The sequence below is a fragment of the Mesocricetus auratus genome, unplaced genomic scaffold (genome assembly GCF_017639785.1).
Source record: "Mesocricetus auratus isolate SY011 unplaced genomic scaffold, BCM_Maur_2.0 Super-Scaffold_4256, whole genome shotgun sequence".
In the NCBI taxonomy this organism is placed as follows: Eukaryota; Metazoa; Chordata; class Mammalia; order Rodentia; family Cricetidae; genus Mesocricetus; species Mesocricetus auratus.
The window spans coordinates 106006535-106029397 of record NW_024429182.1 but is presented as its reverse complement, the minus strand read 5'-3'; the positions used below and the strand labels follow the sequence as shown (position 1 = coordinate 106029397).

Here is a 22863-nt window from a genome sequence, read left to right as displayed (position 1 = left end):
CAGGTAGAAATTCAAGTGTGTAGCTGAAGAGCAAGCCATCATCCTAAAGTGGTACATTGACACAGCACCCCTCCAGGTATCACTACTTGTAAAGTGTTGGAATGAAGAGCTCTAACAGCATCTCTCCAGCCTCACAGAGCATGGCTGGTTCCTTCTGTCTGGCTCTGAAGTCCCAGGACAACTCAGGAAATAGGAGGTGACAGAATAGAGGCTGTTGGAAATGGTCTGAGCTCCAAGTAAATAACTTGAATTTTATAGCATATGAAAGAATTTTGGCAATGCATTACTTCCTGAATGTGAAGTACAACCAGTCTTCTATGGCTGACTCTCTTGTATATAACTATTTAAGAATGTGGTGGGGAGGAAGAGAAAAAGGGAGAGAAAAAACACATATTTAGATTTTTCTAGTTGAAATCATACATTGATTCCAAGACTCACATTTATGTCTGTACAAAAGTACATTTCAGTTTCTGGTATGAGAATGAGCCTTTGTTCACTTATTTAAAACTGCGTGATCAATAGATGTTGTTTTTAAAAATCAATACTGCTTAGAATAATGAAAATAAAGCACAATGTGTCAGATACTCAGGACAACAGTGCTTAGGGGCAGCAGTTTTTCCTCATGTCACAAACTGGGAAAGAGTATCTCTAAGCAGATGGGAGCTTTTCCTACCCTGCCCCCCCAAAGCCAGGATTCCAGAAACTCTGCCTCCAAGGTACAGCTTTGAAATTCTAGTTTCTCTTTCTACACTGTAAATAACCAGCGGCTTTTCAGAGATTTCACTTGCCCCAGTTCATCCCCAGTAGCTTGGACCTGACTGTGTAAGCTTATTCCACTGTGTAAGGAGAGCTTATCCATAAGAAGTTACCATCTAGAAAGCACTCAATACCCCTTGCAGGGAATAGAGGCTTGAAAGGCAGATGCTCTTTTCCAATCCACAGGAAAATGAAAATTAGAAGCAGCCTTGAAGTAAGGACTCACCCAGTGGCTTTGATGCCCTAGCAGTTTGTATAAAGCCTGTAATCGGCGCTGGAGAAACATTGAGGAATTAATGAAAGAAAGACATCCCCTAACCACAAATGAAAGCTTTTAGAGTTGCTTACAATACCATACCTGTGGAACAGTGATCAGATTGTGCTTAGCCGTGATATAAACGGTTAGTGCTACATCCTTCCCATGCATTATTCCTGGGTCCTGGTGACAATGGCAGGCATGTCTATGTAAATAGTAATATGACCCCAGTAGACTGCACACCACTGATATTTATCCTAGCCCCACCAGGAGGGGCATTAAAGTTTGACTCCTTTAGCTTATCTACTACCAAAGAAATTCTCTCAGATCTCTGTGTAAAACCCCTTAGGCACATGGCAGGGGAGCTCTTCAAAGTAGCTTCTGGTAGTGCCTGGATAGATAACACAGCACGAAACAGTCTCTGTTGCTTGGATGTGCAGAACCTAGCACACAGATCAATGGCTGTATCAGCTGCTCTCTGATACTCATAAAGAATAAACGGAAAAAGGATGCTGCTCTCAACCACAGTGTTGATATAATCCCGGAAGATGAGGCTATTAATACTATAGAGACCAGCAGCAACACTAGAATTGGACATCATCATTCTGAGTTCCAAATAACTATAGATTTGCAGGAGGATTGTGTGGGTCATTCACTGTTCATCAAAGAGGGACCAAGCATCCCAAACTGAAGCTACTTTTGGCTTGTTCCTGTTTGGCCTAGTAGATATACTTCATATTAGGGAGAGAGATTCTAAATCAAGGGGTTTTAGAGATGGACACAAGTGTCCATTCTTGATATCTCCGAGATTATGATGTTTGCAAAGAGTGAACAAGAATGGGTTGTAAATTACACACAATAAAAATGGCAGTAATTACCAAGAGCTAATAATCTGATCCATGAGCTCTTCTGATCTTCCCAACATATCTTGAGATAGGCACCCATCATTATTACCATTTCTCATACAAGAAAACTGAGCCAGGAAAGGTTAATAACTTTCCTAATGATGTGTAGCTGGTACGTATCGCAGCCAGGTTGTTGATACATATACATATCCCAAATCTTATGCTTTTTAGGATTAGCAACCATCATGCCAAAACTGGAAAAAAAATAACCCCCCAAATGAGTGATCACAGTAAGAAACAACCAGATTCATTAATTTCTCAAATGCGTAGTGAATTTTTAATATGTCTTATACACTAAGCACGCTTTCTGTAGGACACATTTTTCTATGAAAACTGAGTTTGGTGGACTGCAGTGTATTACTTCTATGCAGTCAATACTGATTCATCTAAATACAGCAGCATGCTGGGAAAGACTCAATTTGAACCTGAACACCTCACAGCCCCTGTATCTGCTCCAGGAACAAATCTCCTTCCATCCCAGTGAGTACCACTGATTGCTGCTGCCTCTCCTGTTGGCTTTATCCTGTTCATTTTGAACTCCACACATTTGCTCATTTAATTTTTTTAAAGTAGGCATAGAAAATAATGGGTTTCATTGCGCACTTCCACTTCTGGCTATCATTGTTCTTTGTTCATGGTATTTTCTTGTGCCACTCTCTCCAGCTAATCCCCTCCCCCACTCTGTACAGTACTTCCTTTGCTTTAACGTGCAGTGGGTTTAGCTATCTTTGAATATAGAGGGGAAGCCACAAAGGTATCTGGGCTTCTCATACACAGAGGACAAAGGGTTCACTAAAGCCAGTATTTCTTAGCACCTCCTATGAACACTCCACTTAAGAGTTAGTTTTCTGTGCTCTATTGCTAGTTATAGAAGGTCCAAGGGCTGTGAAATAATTTATATTTCAGGGTTCACTGGCTGCCTTTTGCAAGCCAGGTAGTGCAGAGTAGACTGTTGTTCGCTTACTGTGGTGCCCCACCCTAGCATGGGTATGCTTAATAACCTTGTAGTGTCACATTCTGGAAGTAAATCCATTCAGGTTCTGTCTTGCTCCAAGCTAGATGGTGTAAAGATTAGCATGTTTTAAAAGTCTCAGTTGAATGTTCTCATGAGGTTTGAAATCAAGAAAGAGTGCTAGCAGTTTGGCTGAAAAAAAAATTCCCCAAAGCAGAAGCAGAGGCAGGAGGGAAGGAAAAAGCTGGGTTGATAAGGAGTAGGTACAATAGTTGTTTATGTTTTAGCCAGATGAATGGATTTCCAATACTTTGATAAGGCATAAAGATTGATATCTAACTCTTTGCAAACACTGATATCCCATAGTCTGCATAGATGTTTAATTCTAAAGTATTTCTAACTGTAAACATGCAGCTTCCCCCTCCACCACCCCCTTGTATCTATAAACCTTTTATTTATGTAAACCTTTGTTTTTACTTTCAATAGGTAAAAGACAAGTGCTTTTGAGTACAAGATTTGTGATTGAGATGAGTGTCAAAATGCCAAGTCAAGGATAGGATGGATGCTGGATAAGGCAAAGGCAGCATAAGTTACCAGCCATGGTGAACTTAAATACCGTACAATACTACACAAAGGAGGACAAACAATATAAGAACATGCAGAAAGTACTGGGGATATCTAATGAGCCATACAGCAGCATAATACACGCTGTCATAATACATGCTGTAGTAGCATGATCCTTATGAGAGTCTCTGAGAGAGTCTATCAGTGTTCTTAATTGTGTGTAGGTTAAGTGTCAGAACTGTTTCCAGTGATTGGCATGATGAGTGTGAAGAGAACAGACGGCAAAAGGGTTTGGAAGTGGCAGTAATTTGGCAAAATGTCTGAAATTTTAGAGAAGGAAATAGATGTGTGCTGCCTTCCTTCTCTTGCAAAATAATGTTGGAAATTGGCAAGTTTTTTTTGCATGCAGCTATCTGATAAGCAAAATTTCTAATGATTCTGCTCATTCCTCGTTCGCTGATCAGTCATTTGGAAAAGGTGTTGTGCAACTCATATTAGCTCCCTCTGGACTATCAAACTCTACAGCCTGAATTAGGGAATCCCTACAATGAGACATGGCTCTTACCTAGGGGTTCAGCCTCATGAAAATAGCCAACTACACAAATAATTGCAAGATAGTGTGATAGAGTCAATGATATAGCTCACTGGACAGACAGCAGGAGATGTTGATGGTCAGATGTTGGGGGAGCATGCTTCATGGCTGTGAAGCACAGAGTCCCATGTCTGCGTGAGACTGAGATAAAAGCAAGCATATTACTTAGTCTTCAGGGAATAGTCATAAAACATGCATCTGAGAAAGCTGCAAGTTTCCACTCTGTGTCCCCAAACAGATCAATGAACCATGTGCCTGTAATCCCAATATATAGAAGACCGCAGGAAGAGCAGATTATCAAGGCACACTGTACTACATATACACAGCGAGTTCCATGGTAGCCTGAATTATACAAGAAGACCTATTTTTTAAACATAAAAAAATACTAGTGAAGACTGTATGGTTTCTATTTCAAAGTATCGACCAGAACTTCTAGTTGTGGTGCATACTGACTTATTCTATAATGTGCACACATACAGTAAGACACTTATTTACATCATAGCAAACCGAGGAAGCCTAACACCTAAATACATGGGGCATGTTAAATAAACAAGTATATATATATATATAGAATATTATTAAGGAAACTCATAGACTTGGTAGAAAGTAGCCAGCCGTCCATGTTATACTATTTAAAAAGAAGATAAACATTTTAGCACAATACGTATATGTAATGCATGTTTGTGATCACGTACTCACAAACATGCCCGCAAACATTCCCAGCATACAACTCCCTCCCCTGATAAGCTTTGGGGAAGTATATCTGTGAGAAAGAAGGCAGAGGATTTTCCATCTCCCTTCTATGTGTATATAGTTGAGATTATTTTTATGACATCTATAGGCTTCATTTTATGACCTAGGAAAGAGATGCCCTCAAAGCCCCACGTGTAATGAGTGTCACATGGTCCACTGGAAATGTTAGTTGATCCTTCTAGCTAACAGGGAAATACAGCTTGCTCAAGATGGTTTAAATCTGCAGACAATATCACACCAATACTTACAAGTGTTTCCTCTTGGAACGAAATGCAGTGTTTTAGAGTAAAGTCAATAGATTTGAGATGAACTATGTGATTAAGTCTATATTTGGCTTATTTAACCATTTAAGACTGAATTATGAACATGAAGTCTGCCAAATCTTGATAATTCCAGGCTATATTTCAGCACTGGAAATTACTAACCTACTATTATGGGCTTTTTAAGTCTTTAGAATACAAACTTTTGTATTTCACATTTTGAACTGAGTAAGTATTTTGTTAGCTGTTGCCAAATGTTTTAGGAAAGGCCATCTTGCAATTGTCAATACATGTTACATGATCTGAAATTAAAGTCAGCTTCATGGAATTTCTTAATTATAAAGAATTTAAAACACAAGGCTGAAAAGATGGACCCAGTGCTTTAGAGGACTTGCTGCATTTCCAGAAAACCCAGTCTGTATTCATACTTTCTCTCTCTCTCTCTCTCTCTCTCTCTCTCTCTCTCTCTCTCTCTCTCTCTCTCTCTCTCTCTCTCTCTCTCTCTCTGTCTCTCTCTCTCTCACACACACACACACAGAAATGAGACTGAGAAAATCTGAGTAAGATTAATAGATTGTGTTCATATCATCCTAGTTATGATGTGCTGCAATTTTGAGAAACTGGGTTAAGAGTTGTATGGAGCCTTAAACTTGTCACAAATTGGGGATTTCATGGCTTTATGTTTTCTGGGTAATTTTTGAAAAGTAACTGATCTCTCCTTTTCTCCCTGTGCATTTGTGAGTAAAAAGCACTAGTAAACAGATGTACTCTTCTGAAGTTGAACACCTGCCTAGTCCTGGAAGAGGAACAACAGTGGAGAGCAGTAGCTTTGTCTGTATAGCATGTCTAATTTTCAGAAGGTACAGAACCAAGCTTACCATTTTTTTCCTCCATCCCCAGATTACGCCCGATTTGAGGCCAAAATCCATGACCTACGAGAGCAGATGATGAACCACAGCATGAGCTCCGGGTCCGGGTCCCTTCGAACCAATCAGAAACGCTCCCTGTATGTCAGGTAGGCATTGGAACATTCCAGACTCAAATGTGCTCGTCCTGAGCTGGCTTAGGGACATGAATGTCATGCCTGTGTTCTAATGTTCTAATTAGCCCATGTTTGTCAGTGCACATCTCAAAAGGGCTTGCCTTTAACCATTTTGAAGTAATTTTTGAAGTGTTATTAGGCTAAAACTTTTCCCTAGTTTTATCTTTTAAAATTCTTTCTGTTGAAAAAAAGGGGACGGGGGTCTGCCTGTATAGTTCAAGTTGACAAATGGTAGAACTTCCTTCATGCTGGAAATACAGGTATATACCACACACCCAGCTCTCTTGTTATTCATTTTTAATACTAAAAAATATTAAAGTGCAACATAGGCTTTATTTATAGCAAAGATTTTTGCATAGGCTGAAGCTCTGTACTTTTGTTTGCAGTCAGTCTGAAGAAAATATTTCTATGGCTTTCTGACCCTCCAGATGTCGAGTGTGTTAGCTTCTGTGCATTTATTAGAAATTAGCTGTTCTGTCAAAGAATGTAATGCACATTGATAGTTTTTCTGAAAGTTTTTGTAGAAATTCTCTCTTCAGCAGAATCTCAATACCAGTTGTTTCCAGAACGATTCGTTGTTCCCTGTCTGTTACCCATTATAGCTGGGTGTGGTGACTCACACCTGTAATCTCAGTACTTACATGGAGGCAAGGAGTCCACCACAAGTTTAAGATCAGCCTGGAGATATAGTAATTTCCAAACCAACCTTAGCTACAGAATAAGTGAATTCAAAATGTGTTTGCTGTGTGTGTACATACACAGTGTCTATGTACATGCATGTTTTTCTACCATGTAGGTTCTAGGGACTTAACTATGGTCTTTAGGCTAAACTGTAAGCTCTTTTATCCACTGAACCATTTTGTCAACACAAGGCTTTTAATAAATAATAGTATCTAACAGCTGAGAATGGAAGTGCCCCCCTAATATGGTCAAAATGAATGTGTGCCTGTTTGGAGGAATCAGGTCTTCATTCTTTGGATGTCCACTGCCAGCTGTGGCACAGTAGCTGAATGACAGCCACGGCCACATCCTTCTCACCAAAAATTCACTTTATTTTCCAGCAAGAATTCCATGATACATTCACTAAATGATGCATTTGAGTTGGACTTGTTTGAATTCTAAATGGCTGTAAAGTTCACTTTCCTGTGTGTTAGACATTCAGGGAGAAAATAAAAGACCAATTCCAGAATGTAGCAGGTTCCCAAAGGGCCTTAATTTGCCCATACTCTAGCAATCATAGAATTCCAGCTTTTTTTAGGGGAGTTTCCATGCCTCAGGCCTCTTGAGACTTAAAGACACATGATAGATGATAGATTAGATATAAGGATAGATAAAAATTAGATAGATAACATAGATAGACACACACATGTATATACATATTATATATATACATAAATAGATGGATATATACACAAACGGATGGTAGATGACAGACAGATAGATAGATGATAGAGATCTAGCAGACTATTAATCTTCCCTGATTAACCAATTGTACACTAGATTGTTTTGAAGTACTTTGTTGTCCATGGAAGGAAATGTGGAGAACTACCTTAGAAAATATCTCACAATGGCATTGTAAATGTGATATAAATTAAACCAATTTGTGTCTATTTCTCTTCTGTGTTGTATTGCCGGTTTTCATGATAATTATCTTGAAAGATCTTGAAATGTCTTCCTTTAGTATACCAAATAGGAAAAAATAATAATTAGGCTAACAGTACCCAGATAAATCAGTAAACTGAAAGGCTCTGTAGACTCAAACTGCAATGAAAAATCATCAATGTTGTTGTTACTAAAAATGGACTACATGCAAATATCATTAATGCAGTAGAAAAAAATTGATGAAAACATATGGCTTAAAAGTTTTTAAATTGTGGAAATTAAACAAAGGGTTGTAACACAAAATCAAAATACATATTTGATAGTATTACTGATTAGAAACTAATCTTCATACGAGAAATGGTAAACAACTGAATGGAACAAACAAATGCAGGGCAATTGGAAACTTAAACTGATAGAACATTTTGAAAGAAGGGAACTTTGAAATGAGACTGAAGCACCCTTGACTTTCCATATGAAATCCCCAGAGGCAATCTCTCTAGTATTAAAATGTGGCATTTTGGTCTCCCAGAATCTCATTATGTAGTTATGTAGTACCTACAGAGCTGACCTCAACATCTAAATGATTCTGAGACAGTGGTAGAAGAAATGAAGGCCACACACAGAGTAATAACCTAGGACAAAAGCTCATAAGATCCCCTGGCCTTGTTTGTGTACAGTGTGGTAAAACCGACCAACAAAGGAAGTAAGGATGTGAAATGGACTAGCACAGCCCAAACAGAGTCCTTACCAAAAATGGTCCCTGAAGACACTTGCCGTATCTGGAGCATGCAAACAGGAACTGCACCAAATTTGTCTGTGATTATTTTAGAACATCAGCTACTCACTCTCTCAAAATAAATGAGTAGCAGGGTTTCTCAACTATATAAGTATAAGGTGATGAGCCTGTCTCTCTAATCTGGAAATAACGTCTTGAAGTATTATTTTGCTCATCTTGCTTACCCATATGTACTCAGAAGCCTAGAAGGGAACTTAGCTCTCACCAGATCTGCTGTGGAGACCAAGAAGAAAACACATTGGCTTGAGACCTCCAGCTGCTATGACAATCAACTTTTCTACTAGTCCTACATTTCTCCCCCACTTTATTCTACCTTCCTCAATCTTAGCTCATGGGTCTAGTTGTTGAACATGTTTTAGCTGTCATTGCTTGTCTGTTCCAATCAGTACTGTGCTGGCTACTTAGATGAGTGACTTGGTTAGCTGAGAAGTAGAATTCAAGCATACTACTTGGGGGTCATAGAAAATATATATTTCTTTCACTTTCATTGATAATATCCATATATTTGCATGAAGTCAAAAACCTAAATAAGAAAGTTCACAAAATTTTGATCTAGAATAAATTATTTGCCTAGTTCACAGAACTTCTACTCTGCCTTAGGTTCACCACCCTTAGAGAGAGCTAGTTGGAATTATTTTACTTCTTTTAATCTTCAGTGTGAGGCACTGAATGTGATGTAGGATCATTGTACAAATTGATTTATACTCGCAATACTGTACATGTTGTACAGGAATGATTCCTATGCGTTTGTCTTTTATATTTCCTGCATTGTGAAAACCTATAGCTGTAGGATCTTAACAACAAATAAAGTTAGCTGCAGACATAGTTCCACAGTACACTTCTTATGTAGCCAGTAAGAGATCCTGGGTTCTAACCCTAGATGGAAATAAATGGAAGTGTTAACAATACAAATACAGTCATTTCAGAGTGTTGAACAAATCCCCAGAGCTGCTGTAATGTGGAATTTGTTGCTTGTCATCAAGGCTTTCCATACGGGCAAAAGAAGCAATCAGGGTGCCTAGGTGGAGTAGGTAGGAATCATCTGCTCACACATGTTCTCCCCTCCGGCCCCTCAGTCAGTACAAAGCTGCTTTACAAAGAATATGTCTCTTCCTGCTGCTAAGAGGACTAAGCTTAGAGACATGGGGTTTTAAATTCCCATAAAGGCACAGATGTCTAGAAAACAAACTTGCCTTCTGATTAAACGGGTAAAAGCAGCCCGATCACTGGGAGAGTGCAGGAGGTCAGTGGGCGTAGGAATGAAAGATTACCTAAAGAAAAATTTGGCCTATATCCATTTGTTAATAAAGGATGTTGAGATTTCCGGAAAGTAACCTCTTTGTTAGGAATTTAGGTTTAAGAATGGGTGCTCTGAGGTATAAATGGAGTTCTTAATTGGTCCAAGTAACAAAAAACCAGAGTCAGATACAGAGGAAAATGCTGAGAGAGCAGACAGAAGGAGCAAGCCACCCTCACACCTCACCTCCTTAACACCTCAGCAGACAAGAGAGTGAGTTCCTGTTTCTCCCTGCTCATATCCTGTTTCCACCCAGCTACCTCACTTCCTGTCTGTCTGTGCTGACCTCCAGATCACTATGGTTAGCTAGTGGCAAGCTCCATTCTCTGACCTTCAGACAGGTTTTATTCATACAAGCAAGATAACACCACATGGAGGCTGCACTTGACTCACATAGTCACAAAACATCTCTTGAGTATGTGTTCTGCTCCTAAACATGAAGGACTCAGCAAAAAATCATGTTTCCTGCCAGTAGGAAACTCACCATCCAGTGGGGACCAGTGAAAACAGTTAAATGTATTGTGATATTTGAAGACTGTGGATATCAGAGATACCTCTGGAATTTGGACTACTTCCTAATGCACAATGTTTGTGTTGCTATTTGAAAAAACTTTTAAGTATTTTGACCCAAAGAATGAAGGACATTCATCTTTCTCATGGCCCTGTAATTAGAAACATGCATAAAGATAAAAGGACATTGTCATTAAATAATACTCTTGTTTATATATAGTGTACTTCATTATTTTCCATTCTGTGTGATTCACTCTGTGTTGAATGATGGTCACAACTGATTGGCTGGATTTAATGATTCCTCAGTGGATAATGATTTATAGCTTGCAGAATGTGCAGAAGAATTTCAGGTCAACAACATAGTACCTAGTCCAGCAGGAAAAAGCATTTTCACTGCATTAACAATGCAGTGTCTCAGGAATCCCAAATGCTTGATAGTGTAGCCAGTTTGAAAGGGGGTTATCCTTGACATGAGAGAAGAAGTAGATAGAGGGGAATATTTGTCATGAAGCTTCCTTTACTCAAATACCATTTTTTTCTCTCATTTATTATTCTATAAAGTTATTTCAGCCCACCATTCAGGGATATTACCCCCTTTTTGGAGATAAAGAATGAGCTTCTGCCAAATGATTACCTTCAGATTCCCTAGCTAGAATAGACATGGGCACAAACACCTGGGTACTCTTTGTGAGATGCCATAGAGTTCTGTTTAGGGACTCTTCCAGACACAGACACTTTTGTTATATGACCTCACTACTCACTAGTTCTGTGATCTTAGAGATGTCAGAGCCATCTCCTTTGACTTAGTTTCTATGTCTATGAAAAAAATAGAAATAGGATATGATGAAGTGGCTATGATGATTTAATAAAATACTGAATTTAAATGTGTGTCACATGGGGAGACATTGACAAATCTTGGTTGATAATCCTCACTTATTACAAAGGCTACCTGTCCCAGCAGGACAGATACTGTAGAACTGGTTGGGAACCTGTGTTATTTTCTTAGCAGCGAGGTGAACTCCCCCTCCACCTCACTGTCATTGTGCCATTGCTTTCTTTCAGCAGAGAGGTAAGGACAAGGTTTCCTGGTGACCTTTCCACCATTCTGTCCTCTGCACCATCGTAGTGCCTGAAAAGTAGACCATGGTTCTGTGGCTCCAGAATGGCCAGCTTTATCAACTTCCCAGTAAGACTCAACCCTGAGGAGCCTGAAAAGAATTTAGCAGGAGCAGCCACATGTTCTCATCACTGCCACACTGACATGATTTCCCCTACTGCCCCTCTGCATTCATTGGATCTTTCAGCTCCCTCTGTAATTCTATTTTGAACCTGAAAGACTATTATTTCCTTTGTAATTGTCCTGAAACTTTTTCTTCATAAGGCAAATTTTGCTTTATGGTCTGTGTATTATATGACCAATGGACCGAAGGTAGTCCCCTGTGCTATTGTTTCCACACATTATGTATGATGTGATTGCCTTACTGCTGTGATAAAATACGCTGACAAAAATAACTAGATAGAGAGAGGGTTTATTTTGACTCACAGTTTTAAGGTACAGCTCATTATTACTACAAGAACTTAGTATAAACTGGTCGCACTAAATCTATAACCTAGAAACAAAGTGATGAATGTTGTTATTCATCTGGGTTTATGTTCTTTTTTGTTTGTTTTTACGCATCCTGGGACTCTTGCCTATGGAATGATAAGTGCTTACACTCAATTAACTTAATCTAGACAATCCCTCACAGGCATGCCTAGAAGCTAACCTATTGATGATCCCTCACAGGCATACCCAGAGGCTAATCTAATCATGATCCCTCACAGGCATGCCTAGAGGCTAACCTAATCATGATCCCTCACAGGCATGCCTAGAGGCTAACCTAATCATGATCCCTCACAGGCATACCCAGAGACTTGTCTCCTAGGTGATTTTGGATTCTGTCATGTTGGCAATATTAACCATTACACATTGAGTCATTTGTGCTTTGATTTCTCTATTTACTAAACATATTATTTGCACTTGCCCACAGTGTTCCAGTTGGCAATAGATGTTAAGGATACAGAGGTGAATGAGAGCCATAGGCTCCTTCTTTCAAACCTTCATAGTCTGTTGGTAGTTTATGAATTGTATAGATCATTATTGTAAGCAGTTTTTCCTGATAACTAATCTGTCAAATATCTTACAATTAGAATCCTATTTTAATGGATTTGGGGGTAGAGTTAAAAGAGTGTCAAAATAGACATACCATTCAATAGCAGCCTACAAATCCCAGTTAGTGTCATCATTTTATTGAGTTACAGTTTGTTTTGTTTTTTGAGATAGGGTTTCTCTGTGTAGCCTTGGCTCGCCTGACACTCATTAGCTACATCAGCCTGGCCTTGAACTGAGAAATCTACCTGTCTCTTCCTGCTGAATGCTGGGATCAAAAGCATGCGCCACCATCACCTGACTTGAGTTTTTAATACACAATGCTTGATATAAAGAAGATCCCTTAGTAAATATTTACTAAATGAATAAACTCCACATCTATCTTTTCTATACAAATGTAGCCAATGTATTTCAACAAGCTGGTAACAGTTGATTTACCAACTAGAGACAAGTGCTTAACATGTTCATCTGTATCTTTAAGACACAAGCACTGCCTGCTAGCACTGGAATCCCAGGAAAGATAAGACATTGCAAGGCTTTCAGTCTGTTTCATTTATCCCCAAACTCTCTGACTCCATTTTAAATAGGGTCTAATTAATAACAGAATTAGACATATATACACATACTACCATTTGTTAGTGAGAAGGCCTGGGATAAGGTCAAAGTCTTGCCAAATTTGGTCTTTCTGTTCCAGGAGACAAAGCCTGAACATTCCATCAGTGGCAGGTTTTGAAAAAACAAATACATCCAGGCACTTGCTTTGATGAACTTTTAGTTAGGGATAGAGTATTCCTATATGATTAAGTATGGTGAGTCAGAAATACTGTATCATATAGGTAAGATATTTTTTTGATACTAGTCATTTTCCTTTTAATAAAAGCACAGACTTCTGCTCCCTATTCCATGGACCCACTACAGAAATGGGCACCCACACACACACACGCACACACATACACACACGTATAGGGAAGGTGTTATGATATGACCAGGTTCCTGGAATAGGTTAACAGGCTGAAATATAAAGTACTGAGTTGGGAGGCCAAAGGAGAGACAGAAAATAATAACAAAATGCAGGTGGCAGCTTGGGCCACAAAAATGAAGGACCCAGGAATTTATATGCTAGAGCCCCACCGTTGACTGCCTTTCAACCTCACAACAGTACCATGACATGGGTGTAATTATTGTCCTCGTTCTGCAGAAGAGAAACTTTCAAGGAAACTTGAAGGCTAAAGAGCTTCACAAATAGCCTTCACAAGCCACTGCCTTACCCAGCCACATCTTTGATGGAAGACTCCACTTGTTTAGGCTGTAGTGCAGTGAAATTGAAGTCGGTCCTGTTGGAACACTGCTAACCTGCTTATTTTATGTTATATATTGACTTTCCCAAGAAAGGTATTCTGGGCAAAATTTGTAGCTTTTTGTGCCAGCTAGTTTTATGTCACCTTGACACAGGCTAGAGTTATCTGAGAGAAGGGACTCAAGTTGAGGAAATGTATCTGTAAGACTAGGTTATAGTCAGTAAAGTCTCTGTGGCACTTTCTTAACTAGTGATTGATGAGGGAGGGCCTGCCCATTGTGGATAAGGACATCTCTGAGCTGCTGTTCCTGGGTTCTATAATAAAGCAGGCTGAACAAACCAGTAAGCATGGCCTCTGCATCAGCTCCGGCCTCTGTATCAGCTCCTGCCCCTGCTCAGCCTGACTTCCTGCTTTGGCTTCTCTCAGTGAACTATGATCAGGGTATACAAGCCAACCCCCAGTTGCTTTTGGTCATATGTTTCATCACAGCACTATTAACCCTAATTTAAGACATTTATCAGCTTTAAACTTTTTTTTTTTAAGGCAGAGTCTCATAGCCCAGGGTGGCCTTGAACTCAGTGTGTAATTGAGGGCCACTTTCAACTTCTTATTTTCTCAAGAGCTAGCATTTTAGGAGTCAACCATCATGCCCAGCTTATGTGGTGCTGGGAACCAAACTTGGGTGTCTTGTGTATGCTAGACAAGTCTCCAGATCGAGCTTTAACCATAGCCCTCAGCTGCACTCTTGACTGTCTCATTCTTAGTAGGAACCTATTACCTCTCTCACAGGCCCCATAGGATTACTTTGAACCATGTCTTGGCAGGAGCCCTGTGGGATTTGTTAAGTAAGGAAAGGCTCCCTTGTTTCTGTATGAACTTGGAGTTTACTTCTTCTAATGGAGACTAGATTTTGATTCTTCAGTTAGGCTTTAAGACTCATTAGTATTATGCTCAGTCTTGCAGCCATTTACATTTTTAATTGCATCCTTAATTGTGGAACAAAAGGCTTTGTCTTCCAAAAGCTAATTTTATGCCTGAAATAGAAAGTAGGAGGAGTCATTGGGGATCTGGGTTTTGGGGGTTTGGTTTTTTTATTTTTTCACCTTCCCCTGAATCACAGTTTGCCATTAATTTTAGAAAGACTTCAATTTTTAGATTTCTATAGGAAAGGGATGGAAGTCTCATGGGTGACCCTTCTGATAGCTGTCACATTTTCCTTCCATCCGTTTGCAGCATATCTAGACTAGGGATCTCACTGTTATTGATGGGTGGCCTGTTATTTATACATTCCTTGATTACTCCCACTAAAGCCTTTCTGAGCCGACAACCAGTCACCTCGTTCTGGCTCAGGTGTTAAAAAGATTAACAAGGCTCAAAGTCACTCTTCCAATCTGGATTTTGTTTCTTGGCTCTTACCCCATAATAATCATATTAATAAAAATCTCTTATCATTTACATAGTGTCTTTCCGTCTTCTGATCTAACACCCTCTTCTGACCTTCTCAGACACAGGCACACACATGGTATATAAAATTTTGTTTAAGTAAACCACTCATACACACAAAAATAATAATAAAGTTACATTTATGTACACACAAGAAGAGGACAGTCAACCAACATGCTTTTCAGTGCTCCTGTGTACCACATACACTGCCCATCCCATGTCTTTCCTGCATTTTTCCTGTCTATGGTCCTCTAACCCTCTTCTGCTTGACTCTGGCATCCTTGAAGACAGTGATTTTAGCCTACATCTGTAGGAGTTATAAATTAATTGTCACCCTCTATGTATATATGTTGTATATGTTTGAGTTTGTATCAAATTTAAATCTTCTATTTAGACTAAAAGGGGAATTGTAGGAGTGAATGCCACAAAGCTACCCGCCCAACAGGGCGGGGTCAAGGTAGAGAAAAAAGGAAGTGAAAGGAAAAGGGGCTTCCCTTTTGCTCCTGGAAGCCAGCCACGCTTCTGACTCCTGGTCAGTGCGTCTCTCTCTCTCTCCCTGATAAATAAATATATTGTTTTTCCCTATATAGTATCGAATATCATTATATACATCTTTACAGTGTGACACAATGGAAACTGCTGAGACATTCATTCATGTGTTTGACATTTAAAGCAAATAAGTTAACTTTACCTAAGATTTTACTCAATTTCTTCATAGCTTGCAGATGATCCCTGCCTGAAAATCTCACCAGGACAGGAGAACTGACTGAGTTTAAGAACACTTGCTGATCTTCCAGAAGACCTGGGTTTGGTTTCCAGAACCCTCATTGGATGGCTCACAACTGCCTGTTTCAGGCGACTTTCCTTTTCTGGTCTCCACAGGCACCTGTACGGCAAGGTTCACATACATACACTTAGGAGTGCGCGCACGCATGCGCATGCACGCATGCGCAAACACACACACACACACACACACACAGACACACACACACACACAATAAATCTGTTTTAAAAAGATCTGTGTTCTGCTGATTAAATAAATAAACCCTCCTTCTCCAATTTTCTAAGATTAAACCCTTTAAACTACATTTAACCAACAAAACTGTGTTTATCGTTGGTTATAAAGTCTATTTCCCTATTTATTATAAGTCAGTAGGTACAGTAACAATTATGGACATTTACAAATGCAATAATTATAAAGTACAGCTAAGGGAAATTGCCTACTGTATTCCAGATATATTCTAAGTACTTTGGATGGATTATTTTACTCACTATTGACAGAACCGTCATGAAGTGGGTGCTGGTCAGATGCCAGCTCTGCCCGTGAGAGCACGAGCTGAGATTAGAACCCAAGCATGTTGTCCTGTGTCCCTATTGACTATGCCATATGGCACCATGAACAGCTTTCACTTTCACATGTTTATTTTTATTCAATACAGCTTGTCTGCTAATGGGTGTGATTCTTCATGCTGTTACAGATGAAGAATGGGAAGCACAGAGCACCAGTTTCTCTGTTCTTTTCTCCAAGTGGTCAAGGGCTTGCCTGAGTTGACCCTCCCTTCAAGTTTGTGAATTCATCACCAACACGTGTCCTTTTCTAATTTGTGCCTTGGGTTTTGCTTATTATCATATCACATGAATTTGAAGACTTTTATTTTTTGGTTTGTTTTTCTCTTTCTTTCTTTCTTTCTCTCTGACAGGTTCTCACTATATAGTTCAAGCTAGACTCAAAATTTCAATTCTCTCAATTCAGTTTCCTGGGTACTAGGATTACAGATTACAGATGTGTGTCACCTCGCCCAAATATTAGTGCATGAGTTTGTATCATCATCATCATTATATTTGTATGGGTGTTCTACCTACAGTTATGCCAGTGTACCATGTGTATGCCTGGTACCCAGGAAGGCCAGAAGAGAGAATTGGATCCATTGGAACTAGAGATATAGAAAGTTGTGAGCCACCATATTCGTGTTGAACTCAAACCCAGGTCTACTGGTATAGCATCCAGTGCTCTTAGCCACTGAACTATGCCTAGTACATGAGTTTTTAATTTTTTATTATTTTTAAATTATTTCATTTATTATTTACTTATTAATAAGTTTGATAATTTCATGCAAACATAATGCAATTTGCTAATTTGCAGGTACCATTAACCTCTGTCATCCCCCTCTCATTCCCACTGAACCCCATCTTATTGGGTAGCACATGAGTTTCAACTACCTTTGCATCATTAAAGGTTCAATGGGCTGTTGATCTCTATGCAGTTAACTTTACATCATGTACTCTAATTTATGAACTGGTGATTAATAAATTCCTCATTCCCTCTTATTCTCAGTTCAATATTCTCAGATACTAGCCTCCTGATCCTCCTTTGCCAACCAGCATCTGAAGTCAGGATATATATTAAATTAAAGGGCACAGCTAAAATGCCATTTGCACAGTTTCTTTCATGTGGCAAGCAACCAGACTTCTATACTTACCTCATCACTCTTTCCAGGGGTGCTGCACCCTGATGATGTAACAATCATCAGCAATGGGGCCGTCTTAGTCATACTGTAAACAGATGTTTCAAAGTTTTCTGCGGGTAGCTTCAGAGTGTAAGTCAGTGACCACCATGGTGAAGGAGCGTGGTGGCAGGAAGACAGGCGTGCCACTGGAGCAGCAGCCGAGAGCTTACATGTTGAAAAAGCATTATTTATATCCAGCATCTTATGTTAGAGCTGGAAAACTAAAGGTAAACATTATAATGGCTAGATTATTTAATTCTGAATTCTTTGGTTCTAAAAACTTGTAAAATCCTTGGGAGGCATTTGGTTTTATGATTCATCTTGGTCAACCAATCTCTTTTGAATTTTCTTACTATTTATATCGCATTCCCCTTTTCCACCAAGTGCGAAACTGCCTAGTTTTACGTCAGCCTGACATACACTAGAGTCATCAGAGAGGAGGGAGTCTCGATTGAGAAGATGCCTCCATAAGATAGGGCTGTAACAAGTCTGGAGGGTATTTTCCTAATTTGTGATATATGTGGGAGGGCCTGGCCCACTGTGGGTGAGACCATCCCTTACTTGGTGGTCCTGGGTAACAAAGGCTGAGCAGTAAGTTTCACCCCTCCATGCCCTCTGCATTAGTTCCTGCCTCCATGTTTCTGTCCTGTCCTGTTGATAGACTATAATGTGGACCATCTAGATCAAATAAACCCCCTCCCCTCTCCTCCCCAACTTGCTTCTTGGTCATGGTGTTTCGTCGTAGCAATAGTAATCCTCAGGAAGACAGAAGCCCAGATGTTTCCTCTGTAAGAGTCTGACACATTCCAGTGATGCTTTTCATAATGACACATTGTTAGTAAATTGTTATTATTACTTACTGTGGTCCTCACTAAGGTAGGTTCCCTCTGCACATCAAAGGAAAGCTTGTCTACCCACCAGTGTGTTGAATGATTCCTCATGACCTTTCATAGAATAATAATTATTCCTAAAAGTACCTAAAACTTCACCCCCGTACTTTCTGTTTTGAAGAGTTGCCAACATAGTCTTCCACTTCCAACTGTACTCAAAAATTCCCATTTTTCAGTTAATGAAACCAAGGTTAGGGCACTTGTTATTGCCAGTATTCACAAGTGAAGGAAAGGGGGAAAGTGACACAAACTCGGCTTTTTCTGTTCTGAATTTCTACTCCTACCCTTAAGTTTTAGCTATACCTAATTTCATACATCCTTGGCCATGAGTTGTGCTAGTTCCTGAATTGCAGCATCCTGGGTGGTCCATGACAGATAACATGGAGTTAGGCTGCCTTGAGTAGAAATCATAACATTCCCGCCCTGGCTTGACCAGGCATCCTCAGCAAAGAGGTATGGGGTTTCTTGCTGAGACGATGTACACAGGAGACTGCACTAGAAAACCATTTGATTCAAAGCAAATAGGATGCAGTGGACAGGGTATAAATTCTAGTTTTATCAGTCTTGGTGACTGCTAATTATAAAGTTATGCAGAATATTATCTGGGATAAAAAGATGAGTCAGGTATGCCCTCCAGGATCCAGCTACAGGTAATTACAAAAAAAATGAAATTGATGTTGCTATTATTCTGAACACAGACTCTGTACTAAGATATGACAGTATGTAAGGGACAGGAAAAATGGAAAATTTGGAAGCTAGCCACAGAGGGACCTCTTACATTAGGTTCTAGACATAAAGAGGAAAGGTCATCTTTAGCAGTGTTTCTTCCCCCCCAGAAAGTAGACACACTTACTGAACTGCAGCCACTCCCCTATCAGTCCAGGACACTGTAGGATAAGAAAAAAAAGAAAAGAAAAGAAAAGAAAAAAAGGCAAGCAAAGAAGCAAAGCCTGGAGAGTTTGGAACAGAAGTAAGCCTTTGGAAGAACCACTAGTTCATAACCTGTTTCAAAAACTGCCAAAGAGCTGGGCAGTGGTGGCAGAGGCCTTTAATCCCAGCAGAGGTAGGAGGATCTCTGTGAGTTTGAGACCAGCCTGGTCTACAGAGCGAGTTCTAGGACAGCCTTCAAAGTCACAAAGAAACCCTGTCTCGAACCCCCCCCCCAAAAAAAACATACCAAAGAAATAATAATAAAATGGAAACCAATCCTGACTCAGCCTTTTCTTCTTTGGCAATTCCTTTCTTTCCTTGTGAGCCTCTATTTTGTCTACAACATGTAAATAATAAATACACAATCATAGGTTTATGACAGTTTTTGTAAATTACCATGTATTTTATACCCATACCTAGAGATCAGTAAAAAAAGAAATTTGGCCTTTTGCATTGTTAATATTACTTTATATCAAAACTTAATGAGACTATTATAAGAAAGAAAATTACACTCCAGTACAGTTCAATCCCTCTTTAAAATTTAATATAAGAAATCAAAATAAAATATTGGCCCAATTAATCCAGTAACATATAGAAAAATAATTGCAGGAAAAGTGATTACATTACCTACCCTATCCCCCTTTTGGGATCCATTAAGCCCAGCATTCCAAAGCAAATGTTCTACCATTGAGCCATACCCCCAGCCCTAAAGGTTGTGTTAGCATTTGAAAACCATGGCATTAACACAATAGAGACAGACTCTCAAGGTCTTGATATCATAGAAAAGACATTCAGTAAGACATAAATCCTGCTTATGATAAACCATTCTTATCAAAAATGAACTCTTTGGAATTCATTTCACATGTTTGCCTCAAACATTGTATCTTCTCTTGAATAATAACAGACTTCCTTAATCTAAAGGGCGGATATCTCAAGCTGAGAATAGTTTGTGTGGTACCAAATGATCTTCCCCATCCTCTACCCAGAATATAGCTCTTGCTATACTTTTTAAAGTCACAGAGCCAGTCATATTATACCAAAGAAGACATAAGGATTTCTTAAAATACTGGACTCTGCACGGATCAATATAGAAGTGCCACTCAGTGCTTTTAGAATTTAATCCTCTGCTGGAAGTCTCAATCTGTTTCTTACAGGGTCTCCCACATGCCGGAACAGACAGTCATTTCAAAAACACTTGTTAAGTTCATTAAAGGACATTTGCTTGCTTTTGTTTTTCTTTTGTGTTTCTTTGTTTGTGTGTTCATTTCATTAAAGATTTCTGCAGTTCCCCATGCTCATGGCATCTTAAAAATGTGATAAGAAAAGAATCTTGTAAAAATTCAACCCTCTAGCATCCATTTCACGGTTCACCTCAAACATTTTGTTCATATTATATGCAATTATTGATGTTGTACATAGCACACATTAAGACAGACCCCAAGATACTCAAGAGTAAGCATTTAGTCCTTGCTATAAGTCCAGCTGGGGAAGAGCCTGCAGGGTTGTCAAAAATACAAGGCTGGGGGCTGAAGAAATGGCTCAGCAGTCAAGAGCACTTGCTGTACTTGTTCTTAGAGAGAATCTGAGTTCAGTTCCCAGCACTGACATTTGGTAGTTCACAACTACCTGTACCATCAGCTCCAGGGGATCTGACACCTTCTTCTGGCCTCCATGGACACCTGCTTACACAGGCGCACATATAGGCAAACAGGTACACACACAAATATTCATAAATAACATTTTAAAGAAACAATACAAGGATGCCCAAACTGTCTTACTTCCCTACATTGAGTTTGGATAATGCTGTTATAGTGGAGAACAGAGCCACTGTTAGGTAAGTCATATCCCTAGCTTCTCCCCTGCCTTATCCAGTCCTCAGTGGTTTTCTCTCCTGATAAGGGTCCAACAGAAACTCCAGTCCTGTTTTGTTCAATGAGACTCATTGCTTTATCCAAGTGTATCCACCTTAGCTACATGTTAGAGTGGACTTGACAGCTCTTCAGACATCAGTATTCTGTAAAGCTCTCCTAGTGATTCCAATGCCAACCAAGTTAAAAACCAACCTTTATTCTTTCCCTCATCTTCTCTGTCTATCCCTCCCTCATTTTTGTTCTTCATTTCGTGCTTAAGGTGCCAATAGTTCAGAAAATCTCAGAGGTCTCTATCAGAAGTCTAATGTAAACCTGAAGCTGGTGACAAGGTCAACTCCTAGCAGGACTCACTTTTGACAACACTTAGTGGTAGCTGACCCAGAATTTGGAAAACAATTTTTAACCTGGTGCTCCAGCTGGCTGGCACTAGGCAAACAAACAATCTCCTAGTTCAAGGCTAAAATATGAAAGGTTGAATATCTGTGAAGATTTGAAAATATCCAGAACTCCAAAAAGACCTGTGTGTGTGTGTCTGTCTGTCTGTCTGTCTGTCTGTCTGTGACTGTGTGTAGCAATAACCAAGTTTGCAATACATTCACACACTGCTCTGATTGTCCACCTCCATCATTTGACCCTTACTGTGTCCTTTCCCCTTTTCTATCTTCTTCACTGACACCACTAGGTGCCTTACACTCAGCCTATTCCAGACCTCAGCAATTGGTTGGCATGGCAACAGATCAGCCTGCCTGGTGGGAGGGATGTTCTGTTTCCAAGTGAAAATGGCAGAAATTCAAGTGTGATTCACTTCCAGCCATGTTAACCCTTGAGTTTATCCTTCTATTCAAAACTTATCTGTATCTCCTAGACATCTAGTGTGTGAAGAAGCCATCTTGATTCAGCCTCTTCCTCCCTTTGCCACCTCCTGTGTGCAGCTCCAGGGAGCACTCTGCGCTTTTTCCTCTCCCTTCATTTGTTCAGGCTTCCTCTAATCTGGGTACTGTGTCCTCCACCTTCTCTTTCCATCTAAAAGGTTCATGATGAATCTTGAAGTCAGCCACAATGCCTTCCAGGAAGCTTTCCCAAGTCACATCCCTACCCCCTCCCTACTCCTGTAGTACTTCCATTCTCATGACTGTAGGTAACTGAAAGTTGTGGGACTGTTTTCTTCTGTAGACGGTGGCCTCCCAAAGGGGAAGCATGTGATCAGGCAGAACACCTGTGTTTCCACACTCCTGGGGTGGGCCTTGGTTCCATTAGTTAGTAAACTGAAGTCTTGTATGAGTCACCCCAGAGCCTCATTTTTCTCATACCTAATACACTATTTATCAGGTGTGGACCACACATTGAGCACTTTCTCATTTGATTGTTACCAGTTAAATGAAAAAGGACACAGTTTAACTACTCTTCTTTTACAAGAACATTTGGATTCAAATCTAAGAAGCTGGCCCTAAATCACTCAGCTTCCAAGTGGGAGAGCCCAGATTGTGCCC

General features: G+C 39.7%; 1 protein-coding gene across 16 annotated transcripts in view; it reads left to right on the top strand.

The window, feature by feature from the left end:
- Positions 1 to 22863, top strand: part of Dlg2 (discs large MAGUK scaffold protein 2) — a 1919116-nt gene that overhangs the window by 1769467 nt on the left and 126786 nt on the right. For 15 of the 16 annotated variants that reach the window (XM_040732003.1, XM_040732001.1, XM_040732000.1 and 12 more), the window contains one exon: positions 5939 to 6053. In XM_040732003.1, the coding sequence (XP_040587937.1) occupies positions 5939 to 6053 (115 nt within the window). Of the gene's footprint in view, positions 1 to 5938; positions 6058 to 22863 lie in introns of those variants that run through there. The other variant, XM_040732038.1, reaches the window with a different exon arrangement.